At 38.6% G+C, this 16,650-nt stretch overlaps 1 protein-coding gene across 4 annotated transcripts; it reads right to left on the reverse strand.

Annotated features, from left to right (window-relative positions):
* Window positions 1–663: 663 nt before the first annotated feature.
* On the reverse strand, window positions 664–10,231 carry CUNH5orf24 (chromosome unknown C5orf24 homolog). Of its 4 annotated transcripts, none has more exons than XM_014070401.2 (2): window positions 9,938–10,231; window positions 664–2,549 (listed from the first exon to the last, which is right to left on the reverse strand). In XM_014070401.2, the coding sequence occupies exon 2, from the start codon at window positions 2,544–2,546 to the stop codon at window positions 1,980–1,982; it is 567 nt and encodes a 188-aa protein (XP_013925876.1). In that variant the 5' UTR covers window positions 2,547–2,549; window positions 9,938–10,231; the 3' UTR covers window positions 664–1,979. The 4 variants fall into 4 exon arrangements, with proteins under 4 accessions (XP_013925876.1, XP_013925869.1, XP_013925861.1 ...); XM_014070394.2 differs by having other exon boundaries at window positions 664–2,552; window positions 9,938–10,230; XM_014070386.2 differs by lacking the exon at window positions 9,938–10,231 and adding an exon at window positions 8,385–9,534.
* Between the last annotated feature and the right edge of the window lie 6,419 nt (window positions 10,232–16,650).

The following is a 16,650-nucleotide window of genomic DNA, read 5'->3' on the forward strand; positions in this document are numbered from 1 at the left end:
GTCCTGAGGGAGAATTAGCTCACATTAGCACTGTGTGTCGAAAGTTGCACCTCTGTGAAAAAAAGTTAAAAAAAAAACTGATAATTCCAAAGTTTCTCAAGGAAACATAGCTTGAGCAAAAAATAAGACAAAACAATTTAGTAGCAGTTTAGCTGCCTTAGTTTACATGACTAAAAAGCCTTCCAGTACTCTTGAGGTTCATGGTTGCCAGTGCGTACAAAGTCCCCTCAAAGCAATTCAATACTCTGTTATAAAATATAGGATAAAGTCCAGCTCATTATGAGTTAGGCTGAAACACCTGAAGGCTTGCTGTTTTTTTTCCTGATAAAAAAGGCATGAAATGACACCCATTTCTTAAGTTGTCATTACAGGAATCAGAGCTACAACATTGATCTTACAAAGAAAAAAATTCAATACTGTTAATTTTCACTTGTACGTAATGTGAAAGAGGTCTATTCCAAATGAAAGTTGCAAATATTTACAACCTCTCTCAAGTGAATATAAAGATAAAACATTTAAGAATTAACTAAATGTAAACTTAGTTTTGGAATAACAATTATGAAATCCATTTAATAGAGTGTTTTCTGGTCAATTATAATGCAATTTGTGTAATACTGAAGAGAGAGTCTATCATTTTTTGTCTTTCCCCCTTTTTCTCTCACACATACATACATACATACGTACACACTCATATACAATCTTAAAAATAATAACACATACCCAGCTCAAAGCAGAACATTTATTTTAGGTGCACAAAATTCAGAAATTGTATTTATCATTCTGCACCTCCATGCATAGATATATTCCTTAAATCTGTTATATATCTGGGTGTCTATAAACACATCAAATCACAACTTGCTTGTGCATCATCTGTATCATTTCCAATTATGAACCATGAAATGTCTTCCTTTGGTAAATATATGCTCACTTAGCTCCAGAAGTTTTACTGACAAAATTATTTTTAAGATGGGAAGATCATGTATCTGAAAAGTGTAATTTTCAATTATACCAAATTTTTAAACTTTTTTTAAAAGGCTGCTAGCTATGCAGATATTATAAAATCATTTTGAGTTTGTATGTTTCCGGACAGATTTTAAAAAATACAGGGCAATTCTACAACTCCGCTTATGCTATGTATCAATCAAATTAATTGAATTAATAAGGGAACAAAATCTCAAAGATAACCTTAATTATGCCCAATAAATACATATTTGATAGCACTTTTAAGATTTAAAAAAAATCTGATATTTCATTATTTATAATTTGGTGTGTATAGTCTTAGGCTTTATAAACCATAGTCAGCAGTTCCAAGAGAGATACCATACTGTAATGGAAAAAAGTAGCACTTAGACTATAGATCAAGTGCTGCATACAAACTATTTCTTTAACGAAGTATTTGAATTGCTTGTAACTGATAGCACTTCAATGAATGGCTGCCTGGAATGATAACTTCCTAAAAATATAGCTTCGAAGTTTTGACATTATCTACAAGTTCTGAGGTCCGTGTTAAATTCCAGCAATTGTGGAAAAAATTCATTTCTACTCATTCCTATTTAAAAAAAGAAAAAAAAAGAATCATATACATTGCAAAATTTGTAGAACTACTGTTACTTATAAGACAATCTTGAATGATTGATTTCTATTAATCTACTCTGATGTGTTTTAATCAAGTCTCTGTTGCAATCTTGAAAACCAGGGAGCTGGAAATCTGTTATTTGAATTAATAGCTCCTCAACTAAAATGGCTAGGCAATATTTTTTGCCGTTCAGAATATTTGCAACTACTTTTTGAAAATACACAAGGGCATCACTGGGGATTCCACTTGTAAACAAAGAAACATTATATGGTTATGATATGCCATCTTTAAAAAAAAATAAGAAAGGAAGTTGTGAAAAAGTTACAAAAGAAGTGAAAAAACATGCCACAACTCAGATAATTTAAAAATGATTACTAGAGAAATATTTATCAACCTATACATATTATTCAGTGGGTTGTTTGATTTTGCTACTTGTTTCACCAGTAGCATGTACTCCTCTGTTATGCACCACAGAGTAAGGAAAAGCTGCACTGCTACAAGTATAACTTAGATTTGGAAGCCGTGATAGAGCTTTAATGCTGCCAGGAGGTCTCCCCGGGCTGACTTTGTAACCTGCAGCTTTAGTTGTGCCCAAGGGTCTACCTGGACTTGTCTTAAATCCAGCTGCTTTGGTGGTCCCGAGTGGTCTGCCTGTGCTTGTTCTGTACCCCGCTGATTTTGTCGTCCCTGAAGGCCTTCCGCGTTTTCCAGATCTGTTGAGATTTTTCTTTTTTTTAAGTTCGTCTTTCGTCTCTAAATTTCTGCTACTTGTGGTCTGCAAATGTGGTTCATTTAATGCATCTTGTCTCTGGCATGGTATTGGCTTGTGCCCAACTGTGTGGCTATACTTGGTTTGCTGTGTGGAATATAAATCAAACTGATCGGTGGGTGTCCCATTGTCATCGTTAAGGCAAGATGTTTTTCCAGTCCCGCAGAAAGGGGAGTTGCTACTGGCAACAGGGTGCATCATTTTCTGCTAAAAAAAATGAAATAGAAGTTTAAAACCAAGATAACATTTTTTTAAAAAATTATGTTTTGCCTTAAATTGTGTTTATTGCCTTATGAATGATTTCCAATGTTAAAGAACTTCATATAGGATACAAAGTAGCCCAACACATTATTTAAAAGAAAACCATTTCAAATCATTGCCAGTGTATACATGCAATTTGTATTTGTGTTCGTTTCATATGTTTGTACTACATAAACTCAACTTTTTATATTAAAAATACTTTTAAATTCACAGCAAAATTCTAAATCAAAATAAGCCTCACAGATGCGAAGCTCTTTTCGGCACTATAAAATGCAAACAGTAATTCATAATCAAGCAATTGCTTCTTATGGACACTACTAGTAAGTTATTATGTGATTCCTCTGAAATCTTGCCAAGGGCTCCTTCGTCCGTCAAAATTCTAACATATCCAATACTAAAAATTGAACACACATTTGTAAGATGCCAGGTGAGAAGTACTGTTATAATATTGATTTTTACTAATATTCCAGGGTTCTAATTTACACTTTTGGTTAACCCTAGTCTGAAAATGGCAGATAATTTTTTTTTCAATTGTGAGCAAGGCTATTAATACTTTATATCAGCTAATCGTCAATCATATTTTTTAAACAAACGAAGAGGAATCTGGATTACCTCAACACATAGAATGAAAAGAGCTTTCAATTAAAACATCTAATATTGTAATTTAATTCAGGTCAATTAGCAAGATCCAAAAGTCTTGAATTATGATCATCACAATATTTTAAATAGTTCTAAACCTGAAGGATTTTTATGTACAACTAACTTGTACTGTTAAAATGAGCATTAGTTATTTACAAGAGTTTTGAAATAAATTTGAAAATACAAAAATTACATTTTATAATTATTAATATATATACACACACATACAGTACATACATTATATGAATCATGTATGTTTACAATTATATAAAATACAATATAAGTAGTCTTTAACTTACAACCATTCATTTAGTGACTGTTCAAAGTTACAACAGCACTGAAAAAAGTGACTTACGAACAGTTTTCACACTATTACAGCATCCTTCCTCATGGTCCCTTGATTAAAATTCAGGCACTTGGAACTAGCATGTATTTATGACAGTTTCATTGTTCCGTTGTGATGTAATCACAATTTGTAACTTTTCCCGGCGACTTCTGACAAGCAAAGTAAATAGAGGAAGCCAGATTTGTTTAACAACCATATGATTCATTTAACAATTAACAAATGCAGTGATTAACTTAATAATAGCTATGGCAAAAAGGGTGTAAAATGGGGCAAAGTTCACTTAACAATTGTTTTCTTAGCAAAGAAAAATTTGGGCTCATTTATGGTCATAATTTAAGGATTACCTGCAATTATATTATACTTGGAAATAAAGGAATTTACTGACAGTAAAAACAGTAAGAATTATTAAGCAATGGAGCAGCTTGCCTCCCGGAGTTTTGGGCTCTCCGTCGCTGGATGGTTTCAAGAAAAAAAAAAGTTGGACAACCGTTTATCCAAGATGGTATGAAGACTTGGGCAAGGAATTAGACTTGAAAATCTCCAGGGTCCCTTCAAGCTGTATGATTCTATTTATACAAAATACTGAACCAAAACCAAGCAAACCGCACTACTAGTCTGTAGAGATTCTCAGTCATTCAGGTCATGGTTGTCCCAAAGGTCCTTTTTAAGGAGGCAACTGGACTGTCTTGGGTTTTTTTTCCCTTTGAAGACTTTTTGCTTCTCATCCAATTGCCTCCTCAAAAAGCACCTTTGGAAAAACCATGACCTGGATGGCTGAGAATTTCTACAGATGTTTTACCTATACAATTTGGGATGAACATCTTTTGAATGGTGTGGGAGTAGGAATGGATTTCCAGGAAAAAATTGCAGCCTACAGGAACCAGGAGCACTAATCGGGTGACCCTGAGGACACAGATAAACCTCCAAGGACCCTCTACATTTTAGAGTCTAAAAGGATGCAAATGACCAGCTGTCTACAAGGAATATAAATCCTTCCATTCCCCGCCATCCAGTTAGAACCGAAGAAGCTTCTTGATGAGAAGCAAAATGTCTTCAAAGAAAAAACAAGAAAGTCCAGTGGCCTTCTGAAAATAATAATTCAATTACTGAATTATTGAGATAATCAATAATTCTTGACTTTTTGGAATAGAAAACACTTTTATTTTCTGAACACAAAAATCCTTTCATTTCTCTCTTTGTCAACCACTATAGCTAAGTGTTTCAACTTTGGTTAATTTACGATGTGTGGACTTCAACTTCCATGAATTTAAGATGTGTGAACTTCAGTTCCCCAGTCAGCATTCTGGGAGGTGAAATCCACACAACTCCAAACGCTTTGCTATATTGTAGTCCAGGGGTCTCCAACCTTGGCAACTTTAAGATTTGTGGACTTCAACTCCCAGAATTTCTCAACCAGCAAAGCAAAACTGGCTGAGGATTTTGGGAGTTGAAGTCCACAAGTCAAAGTTGCCAAGGTTGGAGTTCCCATTGTAGTCTACTGGAAAGTTAATGGAGATCAATAGAAAAGCAGACATTAGCATAACTGGTCTTAATTCCCTCCAACCCAACCATCTCTGATAAATGCAAACTGCATTTAAATTTAAAATAGTCTAGTCATGGCTGCAAAGAAGCATTCATTGTGCCCACAAAGTGCCACCTAGAAAAGCTATTGTTTTAATTAATTGGATTAATGAATCAGGTTTGACTCCATCTAGAGATTAGTATCATCTGTCTATGATGCTACTTAAGGAAATTTGAGGGAAAAGATAATCCAGAGTTGCAAACTAAGATCAGGACAGTCAGACATCATTCCTGCTGATTTGGATGGAGCTTACTCATATTTAATGGTATTCAGTAGCAGCCTTAGTGAGTATCAGAGTTCATGCAATATTAAGCAGACTGCTATAATGCAAGTATTTATATCAGAGGACAACAACCTCAAGTCCCCAATTTTATTTTCTGCAGCTGTCTCCACTACAGTTCTTCAATCCAATATTCAAAAACTGATACCTGTAGAATGATTTCCAGCCATACTAAATCAGAAAATACACAAAAACAATACAGGTAGTCCTTGACTTACAACCACAATTAAGTCCAAAATTTGCTAAGTGAGCAATTTGTTAAGTGAGTTTTATCCCATTTTATGACTTTTCTTGCCATATTTGTTAAGTGAATCATTACAGTTGTTAAATTAGTAACATAGTTGTTAAGTGAATCTGGCTTTCCCATTGACTTTATCTGCCAGAAAGTGGTAAAAGATGGCCACATGACACTGCAACCCTCATAAATACACACCAGTTGTCAAGCATCTGAATGTAAATCACATGACCATAGGGATACTGCAAAGGTCATAAGTGAAAAATGGTCATGTCACTTTTTCAGTGCTGTTGTAAATCAAGGACTATCTGCACTCTAATCCCTGAAACAGATTTGGCAAAGGCAATATTCCAAAGATAACCCTACACTATTCCCAAAATGGATTGTACCCCAAATCTATCCATGAAAATTTGGCCCCACCTATTGCCAATTCTAAATTTTCCCACAAGTTTAAAGAACATAGACAGCAATACAATCCATGTTGAACTAGACATTCCTGACTTATATAAAGTACAGCTGGTAAGCATTTTGATAAGCATTCCCTATTTTATTTAGATAATAAAAGCTCTTCTAAAATTATACCTGATACAGTGCAATGTATTTACTCAAAAGAAAAGCAACTTTCTAAATTAAGACACCCATATAAAAGAGTAACATTCTCTCTCTCTCTCTCTCTCTCTCTCTCTCTCACACACACACACACACACACACACACAAATAATCAGTCTCTATTATGATGTTCTCAGAAATATTACAATCAACATCCTATTTTAAAGTTAAATATTTGGGAGAAAAAAGAATATATTTTCCTTTCTAGTAAATACAATACAGCTGCATCATTTAAAAAAAAATCCTCTGCACTAAATGAAGATGGATTTTTTTTCTTTTATTGGAAAGCACTGGATCCAATAAATTTTCCTCTTGAAAGAAGAGATGAAGGCAATCTTGACTACTGTAATCCTCTCTGCTCCAGCAATTCATTATATTATCTATCAGGCTGTTCCAAAGAGACTGTTTTCCAGAACAGCTTTTCAGAAAATGCAGCAGAGGTAGTTCTCGACTTAATAACTGGTCACTTAGCAACTATTCAAAGTTACAAAGGCCTCCCCCCAAAAGTATGTATGACTCAGATTTGAATTCTGTCAGCCCTCCAGGGTACATGACTGCATTTTGGAAAGTTAGGAACTGGCCATCATTTATGGTTGTTTGCAGTATCCCACGGTCACATAACCACGATTTATGACATTTTTTCCGGAAACCAACATTTATTTCTAGATTAGTTTAGTTTTGGGCAAAAATATGTCAATAGTGAACAATGAGTTCACTTAATGACCATGATGTCCATTAATGACCATCACAAAAAAGGTTGTAAAATTGGATGCAGTTCCAGGATGACCTGCTTAATGACAAGTACAAATTACAACAGTAATTGTAGGCTCAATTACAGTCATAAATTGAAGACTACTTGTTCGCAGAAAAGAATCTACCTATTTCCTGCCCTGCAGAAGCAGAATTTTATTAAATCATAATCTGAATCCAAAACCCACCACTTTGTAAACTTGTGTTATAATTTGCCTTTTTTATAGTTTAGCAATGTTATTTCTAAAAACTATTTCCTAAACAAGAGATGATACAATGTTCCCATCTTGCCTTAGAATATTCCTATGTTGACCCTTCTATATTTGTAGATCAGTGGTAGGTACCAGCAGAGACTACTGCCGGTTTGCTCAGGGGCACAGGGCGACTGGCTTCGCACGCATGATGTGCACTGTGTGCGCATGCGCAAGACAACTAAAATTGTTTTGCGCATGAGCAGAAACCAAAAACAAGGTGGCGGCGTCTACGGATCCACCGGGAGAACTGGTTCAGGAGTGTGGCAGGCCTGGGTCACTGCCAGTTCCAGTGACCCAGGCCGCCAAGCTACTACCTGTTCGGCCGAACCAGTAGGAACCCACCATTGTTGTAGATTCATAACAAGGACAAAACATTATGGCAATACAGTAAATTCTGAATTAGCATTAGGAAACTCAATGAATTGCTCTGGAACAATTACTATCTCTCCATCAAACATACCTTACAAGATGCAAGAATAAGAGGAGGGAATATTAATAAGCAAGAATAAAAGTAAGGAATATTAATTATCGGCATACTGCTTTGAAAAAAAGATTACAAATAAAACTAATAAGTTTGTATGTCTGTACATATGTTTCTATTAAATCACTAAAAGCTAAGGTTGACCCAAAGAAAAAGGAGATATATATTTATACCTTCTCTGTCCTCATAATATAATTCCAGGAGAAGAATATAAGATTCTTAAATATCTTCCATTTAGCCATCAATTAAATCTAGATCTGTTTAGCTATATCCAGAACCCATAGACAATATCTTAGGACTTAGATATAAATAAATAGACAGTGGCTGGAATAGTTGCATTAAAAGAAATCCAAGGATGGAGATCACTTTTTCTCAACAGCTATCTTGTGGCCTAGTTTGGGGGGGGGGGGGGTGTTTCCTAAAAAGGTTGATCTATCTGTATATGTTTCACCATCACCACAAGAACAAGGGAGATAAAATAGACCTGATGCACAGTGGAAGATATAGTCTACAGATGCTATTGTCTCTTTAATTCTACAGTGAACCTGAAAAAAGTGAAAGAAAAAGAAAGAAAAACAACTGTAAAGGAAGCAAAAAGCTACCTTGAAATTTTGAATGTTCATGGGGCAGGGAAAATCTGCAGCCATATCTTGAAGAGAAATAAGCAGGAGTTCATTCTTTTCATTGTACAAAGTAATACACAGCCTCAATTAAAAAAAATGCAACGGATACAAATTTAATGGAAAAACAACAATATAATTCTGTACATATGGGACCTATTTCTGTATTATGCTCAGGGCTATAGACTAAATATTTAAAAACAAAGACTCAGACCACATGTATAATCAAAAGGATTCCAAGTACAGTAAAAGTGCAACCTAGATATGAGTCAAAGCTAGAGATATGTAAATAATAGGTTTTAATAAACATGTGCTGTGTTTATTAAAACCCTTAATTAGCAAGTTAATATTCATAACCTTATTTGTACACATAGAGAAATATATAAAACATAAATAAGGAGAGGAAAAAATATGCAGCCTATTTGTAATAGGCAAATTAAATAGGGCAGTTAAGAAAATGAAATAAATTCCAGAAAGATGCTATACATGAGAGCTGCAAGATGTGAAGCTCCCATGGCTGCTGAATGCAAAAAGCAATAAGTAACACAAAGAACTACAGCAGCTTTACCTCCTTCTCTTTCACTCACCACTGCCCCCCAAAGCACCGGAGTGTCAGTGGCCTTCCTAAGATATTTACAGGGAATATTGCATTGGGATATGCGAGTGCGAGCATGTGTTACGGAGAGCATTTTATTATAAGCTCGAGGGAAGGATAAATCAGGAAATGGGGGCACGGGACTTAATGAGTTTTTGCTACTATACCACAAGATCAAAACCATTAGGACCCGCCATCTGCTTTATTCAAAGCAATTTACCCAATAAACAAGTTACCTTTTTGACCTGTTTCCCCCCCCCCTTCTTTTTTTTTTTGCTACTTCTAATTGAAGAGTTAAAAACCAGGGCTGGGTGGAGGATCTCCCTCTGTTTCCAGACCCCACTTATCAAACGGGGTAAGCGATCCCGACCAATTCCTCTAAAAAAACGCCGGATTCAAAATAATGGCAACAGTTATTCGAAGTGTTCCGAAGTACTCAAATGGTACTTTGTCTCCCGAAGCTCGGTCGGAAGAACATAACGCCCCCTCTCCCCCCCCCCCAAGGAAAGGGCAGCCGGTCGCTCCGGGGCCCAGAGAACCGGGAGGGTGGGAGAAAGGGGTTGGTTGGGGGTCGCAAAACCACCTCCCTCTCCAATGCAACGGGGCGCAAACAAGAGGCTCGAAAGCGATTCCAGACGGCGGATGTCGCGGTTCCTCCCTGGAGGTGGAGAGGAAGATGGGAAGAGGGGCTCACGCTCCTGCCCCAGAGGAGGGAAGCGTCTCGCTTCGTCCTCCTCTTCCTCGGGTCCAGTGACAAATGGACGGGTGGGCTTTTCCCGATCTCAGGAGCGGCGGCCGCGGAAGGGAGACGGGCAGGCACCGCCGTTCGGCCCTTTCCCTTCTTTCTCTCGCACGGAGCCAACTGGGCGAGGCTCCATCTTGCTCGCCTATGCAAAGGAGCGGGCGGAGAGGCGACGCCAAGCCCGCGGGCGACTCCTACCTGTGGGATCCGGAGAGGGGTGACGCTGGGGAGGGGGGGGAACCGCTTGGTCCGGGAAGCGCGAGCTCAAGCAGGGTCGGAGCCGGTCCTTGCGGGGCGCTGCGGCCCCTCCCCGCCGCCGTCTTCCCTGCCTTCCTCCCAGGCGGGCAGACCGAGAGGGAAGGCGAGCCGGAAAGATCCACGGGCGGGGGAGCGGGCCTGGCCGAGACCGAGTGGGCCAAGCAGCTGCAGGGAGCCGCGGCGGCAGCGTGCGCGCTCCGGGGTCTGGGTCTCTGCGCCGCGGGAGCGAGCGAGGGGGAGGCTGAGGCTGAGCTGGGGGAGGAGCGGCGGCGGCGGCGGCTGCTCTGAGCGGAGGAAGGGAGCGGCAGGCGGACGCCTCCGAAAGAGGCCGCTGGCTGGGGCGGTCGCTGGAGGGAACAGCCGCCCGGAGAACCTGGCCTGGCGCGTTCCAGGGGCGACGCGACGCGGCGTCACATGTGTCTGGGAGGCGAAATGACGGAGCCGGCGAGCTGTGCTTTTGGGCCGGGCTCGGGCTGCCGGGGGGCCTCAGCTGGCAGGCATCTCTGCGGGGGTACGGGCGAGCGAAATGCGGGGAGAGGGCCCCCCGGGAGGGGGAGAGGGCAAGGTGGCTTCGAGGGCGAGGGGCCACAGGCTGTCACCTTCAGAGGCGGACCCTAGAAACGCGGGGGTCACTCAGCGCTGCAGAATTTGATAAGGACTAGCTTAGCACTGATAAGAGTTGGGGTGCAGGTCTGCAGCCCCAATTACTACCCGATACCATAAAGCGAATTGACTTGTAAGCCTATGTGCTTCAATATAATTATTTTCTTGTGTGTGTTTGCTAAAGGAAACCGCATATATGCATAAATCAGCGCTTAAATATCACCACATCCTGATGCATTTTTCGTTTATGTCTTAGGATTTATGAGCTGCCCTGTGGCTAAAATCTCCCTGGGTGATGGATAATAAAAACACTAAATCAAATCTGAGTAAGCCATAACAAAGGCTGCAAAACAAGGTATCAGATGAAAAGATAATTAAAAACACAGAAATTAAACTGCTTAATAGCAAAACAGAGTGGAAATATATGAAAAGGCACACTGGTCTAATAAAAAAAATAAAAGACCTGCTGCCAGCAAAGTAGGCTTTAAGTGGATCTCTTTTGGAGAGAGACTCCATAGCATAGAGACTAAAGGAAGCGAGAATATTCTCCTCTCAGACAACAATTTCAAGGCTTGGGTAGAATTGCAAAAAAAAGGGGGGGGGAGATTTAGCTGCAGATTTTACCATAAATACCCAACAACGTGTATTTCCATCCATTTGAGAGGCAGTAAAAATTACTGCTAGTCCTGTCAGAATTAGGCTTCAATTAAAAGCTAGAAAATTTGTTTCTATCAAAGAGTGCTTGAACCTCATGAGCTGTCACCCCACTGGAGTATCTTGCTTGGTCAGGCTTTCCTTCTTTTACTGAAATCCTTATACATGATAAAGCTGCCACCTTCAGACTCAGCTGTTGTGAGTTTGGAAGCAATATCAATGTGTACAAGTATCAACCAACTGAAGTTAATCCGCCATGTTTCTGAAAGTCCTTCATAAATAATAGGATTTTTGTAGGTTATCATATCCCACATCATTTCAATGAACAAGTATACAATTCTCATGGGCTGGCAAGGGCATTTCTGTACAATTGATAAGCTTAATCCAAAAGTTCAATAAATATACCAAAAAAAATAATGCTTCCTTAATTGTAGAATTTTTTTCTTTTCTGGAGGAGATTTGAGAACAGGTCTCTCAGATTCTATATATATCATTCAGGGCAGTGTTGCCTCTTTTAGATGAGCAGTTTATAATTTTGAAAAGGAAAAATAAAGTTTGATTCCACCCTTCAAAAAAGTCATCAATATTTATATGTGCATATACTATTTCTGATTATTGGTGTTACATATTAGAACTAATCTATCATATTACATATTATAACTAATATCAGGATCGCAACTTGTGCCCATCAGCTTTGAACCATGTCAGTTTCCTCAAGTATCCTATTTCTTGGGTGTCAAACAGATGCATCAACTACTGGCCACGCCCATCCCCATCTCCTTAGTCAAGGAGAAAAAGTTGTGATATGTCACATGACAACAATGTGTCATGAGTTTGACACTCCTGTTCTGAACTGATTTCATGCAGCCTCAGGTTGTTTTCTTAGGCCACACTGATGGATAATTTTTTTGGTTCAATGCTATCCAGCCAGGCCAGGATACCCTGGAAGATGCGCAGGCTGGGCCATGCAATCATACCAGGGGTCTGAGGGGCCTGGGGTCAGGGGTTGAGTGGTTCAGCTGGATTCATCCCAAAGAGACTTCTGGCAACACGGGGTTCAGAGTTGATGCCTTGAGGCCTATTCTGAGAAAGTAAGTGCTGTTTTTGTGGCTGGTCTGGGTGTTTGGGCAAGGATAGAGGCAGGCAAAGCTTAGCCAGGAAATATGGGATTTCACCATCCTCATTTGATAGATTTGCTAGATTGTATCATTCATTCTGGGTAAATCTTGGGGAAAAAACAACCCAGTAATAAAACCAAGTCTAGAGTCTCTGGTTTGAAAAATATTGCTAGGTATCACACTAAGATACTTTTCATTTTTCACCCAGTAGCGCAATTTCTGAAACTCAGCAACTTTTAAGATGTATGGGCTTCAATTCCCAGAATTCTCCAGCCACTATGACATCTGGGCAATTCAGAGAGTTGAAAGCCTCGCATCTTAAAGCTGCAGAGGTTGAGAAGGATTGCTTTAGAGACTTGTAACAATATATGAAAAAGATTCAGTCTTGCCGCCTGATGAACTTCAGGTTAATGAACTAATTCTCCTCCAGCACTTGGATGGATTTTAGATGGATAGCCCTGCTTGATGTCAATCTGCCAAGTTCTCTATAGAAAACTAATAATAGTACATCCAGGTAGATGCACCCTTTGTCTCTTGGCTTGGTCAGCATATGCATATCCCCTGTACTGTGGGAGACTATTTAATTTAGGTTTTCCTGTTGAACTAAAAATAAAAATCCTTTGTGGCAATCCTTTTTTTCCGTGACCCGTCAAAACCACGCTCAACTAAACCGCGCCCGATTAAACCGCGTCGCTGACGTCATCAACAGGGCGACAACAGCCAGCGCGGAGAAAGAAGGGCGCTTTAAATAGCGCTTTGAAAGCAAGCCGATTCAACTTAAGGTAAGGGTTAGGTTTAGGGTTAGGTTTAGGGTTAGCTTTAGGGTTAGCTTTAGGGTTAGGTTAAGGGTTAGGGTTAGGTTAAGGGTTAGGTTTAGGGTTAGGTTAAGGGTTAGGATTAGGTTAAGGGTTAGGTTTAGGGTTAGGTTTAGGGTTAGCTTTAGGGTTAGCTTTAGGATTAGGTTTAGGGGGGTTAGGTTTAGGTTTAGGGGTTAATTTTAGGTTTAGGGTTTACAGCATGCTTCTGTCTCCGCGCTGTTGTCGCCCTGTTGATGACATCAGCGACGGGGTTTAGTCGGGCGCGGTTTAGTCGAGTGCGGTTTTGTGGTGGAACCCTTTTTTTTCAGCCAGTTCTAATATTAGTTCTGACTAAAAATCTGGTGTTGCAATTAATATTAAAAATGCCTCTAAAATTTTTAGTTTGCCCACTGTACATTTTTGTTATACTCAGCTGCAGATTCTAGGCATATACCAAAATGTTGATTTTTAACAGCATCAGCTATAAACAAATTTAAAACTCGTCTCATGGATGTAGCCATATGAAGGGTTAAACTCAATGGAAAACCAAGGTTGAAACATTTGTTTTAAAGAAATCTGTTCAAAAGAAACTGCTTTTCTCGTCTTCTACAATACAATATAAATAAGCATTAAGATTATTTTAAAGCAAGTCATTGTAGGTTGTTGAGGTTATGTTTTTTTAACTATCTTGTGCTTTTGAATAGAGAAGACGTCATCTGTTCCCTGCTGGCACACATTACATTTAAGTAGCTGGATACATACAGCATGAGACAGTGGAGTCTCTGCAGCAGCAAACAAACAATTAAATATTAATCTACTGCACTTTTCATGATAATGCTTGTAGCTGAATGGAGCCAGAATGCAGTTCCTGTGCTATTTTTTAAAGAGAAGCTTGTTACAAAATGGACTCCCAGTCTTGCTCAGCTATTTAGGATAATTGACTGAAGCACAAAATCAGTAATGCTAAACTCTTCAACCTAGTATCAAAATCTTCTTTAAGGATTATATAAATGTTAATTTCTTTATGCACATTCCTGGTGGCAGCTGCAGTTCAATATTTATGTTTCTTTAAAGAAGTCTTTAATATTTATGTTTCTTTAAACAAATATTTACCTTTACAAATCTCTGTTCCTAATTTAATGACCTAGATAGAAATGTGCATGTATATAAATGATTGTTCCAAAGAATTTGGTCAGATTTATATAGACAGCTATGTTAGTTTATGATAGCCAAAAATCAGAAGGAATCTGGTACTCCTTTTCAGACCAACATATCTTAATAAAGGGCATAAGCTTTCATGAGCTGTGGCTCACTTCACCAGATATATGGGGTGAGTAAATTGATCAATTTTGCCCCCTGCATATGATGAAATGAGCTCACAAAAGCTTATGACTTTTAATAAAATATTAAAGGGCTACCAGACTCCTCCTTATTTTATACAAATATAGAATCCTGTACAATATGCCTGTTTGCCAGAGCTAGTTTGGTGTAGTGGTTATGGCATCAGGCTAGAAACAAGGAGACTGTGAATTCTAGTCCTGCCCTACACATGAACCCAGTTGAATGTGTGTGACCTTGGGCCAGTCATTCTTTCTTTCCACTCTAGAAAGAAGGCAAAGACAAACTGTTTCTGAAAATCTTACCATTAAAACTGCAGTTCTAGTCCAGACAGTTGCCAGGAGTCAACACAGAATTGAATAAATAGATACCTGTTTTCACACCAAATTGCATTTACATCAGTAGAATTCATTTCCATATAACTATGGAGCATTGTAGAGGGAAGTGATTACCAACTCATAAGTACATGGTATTATCAGGCCAATGCAGAAATACTTTCATACAGACGAGAAAGGATGTAGAATATCCAAATTTCGCAACACTTCATCTTGAATCAGCATAGTTCGTAAGCTACGTCATCTGATTCTGGATCTAGTTCATGAGATGAAGCTGAACTTAGTAAAACTGCTTCAAGGACTGAGAAAAGCTGTGCTTTCAAAGTATCAGAAGGCAGCATACTGGATAAGCTTGTATATGACTAAGCAGCTTCTTTAGGGCTATATTGCAAGCCAGTTCAGTGGAAGATACTGATAGGCTACCATCTCTACAAAGGTCACACAGAACAGGCTCAAGTCTAATTGGGGGTCTGATTGTCTTCAGAATGCTCAAAGAAGTTGGTTTCTGAGATAAGCAAAAAGGCTGGCAAGTGAGGGAAAGAGATCAGATCCGGCTCTCCTCTTGAGTCTGCAAGACTTCAGCTATGGATGGCGATAGAAAAAGTAGGAACTATCCAAGAAGAGATGGAGAGATGAGGTTTTTCTTCTCATTTCATGTGAGATTTCTGTACTGAAGCAAACATATTACTAGTCCAGAAAATCCATTCTTGGGAAAACTGGAGAACACACAAAAAGGGAACCAGAACCATTTCCATCTTCCTTTTTGTTACTTAAGAAATTTCAAGGAAGAACAGATGAATTATGCCTACTGCTCCAATCAAAAATTTTGACTCTGAAAATAAAACCTCAGTAGATGCCTCTTTTGCTATATCTACAGTCAATCAGTACTAGTTTCCAATCTTCATTTAGAAAGATCATTCTTGGAACCTATTAAAACCATTAGGCTTTTCTTCAAACTGGATTCTTTTCCAAAACTCCTTGTAGCTCATAAATGTACCAGTTTTACTGAGAAGAGGAATTATTCCAGCAGTGGTTTTGACCATATTAAATGTATGTGTGTGTGTGTATAATTGCTCTTTGTAATGCCGTAATCTAAACCAAATACTTGATTTAAAAAAATAAGATTTGGAATAGCAATGCCATGGTTGCCTTACCTATATTGGTCCACTAAATAATAGAAGAAATATAAAATGGTTTCAGCGAAACCTACTTTTGTACTCCATAATGATTTTGTTAATTATGTATGAGATTTCTTTCTGCCTCACTGATTTTAATCTCTTATCTCTGGCGTCCATTGAAGGCTGCAGCAAAACAGCAAGTATTCAAATCATACTTCAGTTGAATGTGGAGATAGACAACTGTGTTTCTTAGAAAGGTGCTTTCCCTCCCGTACAGTAAATATAAATCTGTAAGCTGAAAGCTTTTTAAAGAGTTTTTCCTTTCTTGTAAGACTTGGACCATCTTGCATATTATAATCACAGATTTTTTCTTTTTCTTAAATAAAATGTACTTTTCACTGCTTCAAGCATCAATAAAAAATCAATACCAGTTACTGAAAAGCAGCTTCTTTTAATGTTAAAAAAAGTGATATTTTCGTCATCCTGCAAATTTCTGGGCCTGGGGTTGGGGGGACTTCTCCTTACAACCAGATGTTGAACTGACCATCAATTTACCACATCTCAATTTTAATTTTGAACAGTTGTTTAGCTACAGTAATACTGGTTATCTACAATGAAACGAGTATTGATTCTTTTATCCACCAGTTTCTCCAGGATTTTGTGATATTATCAAAATGCATTTTCTTCAGG

This window comes from Thamnophis sirtalis, unplaced genomic scaffold (assembly GCF_051295495.1).
Source record: "Thamnophis sirtalis isolate CommonGarterSnake01/CBP01778 unplaced genomic scaffold, rThaSir2_p1.2 scaffold_3, whole genome shotgun sequence".
Taxonomy (NCBI): domain Eukaryota; kingdom Metazoa; phylum Chordata; class Lepidosauria; order Squamata; family Natricidae; genus Thamnophis; species Thamnophis sirtalis.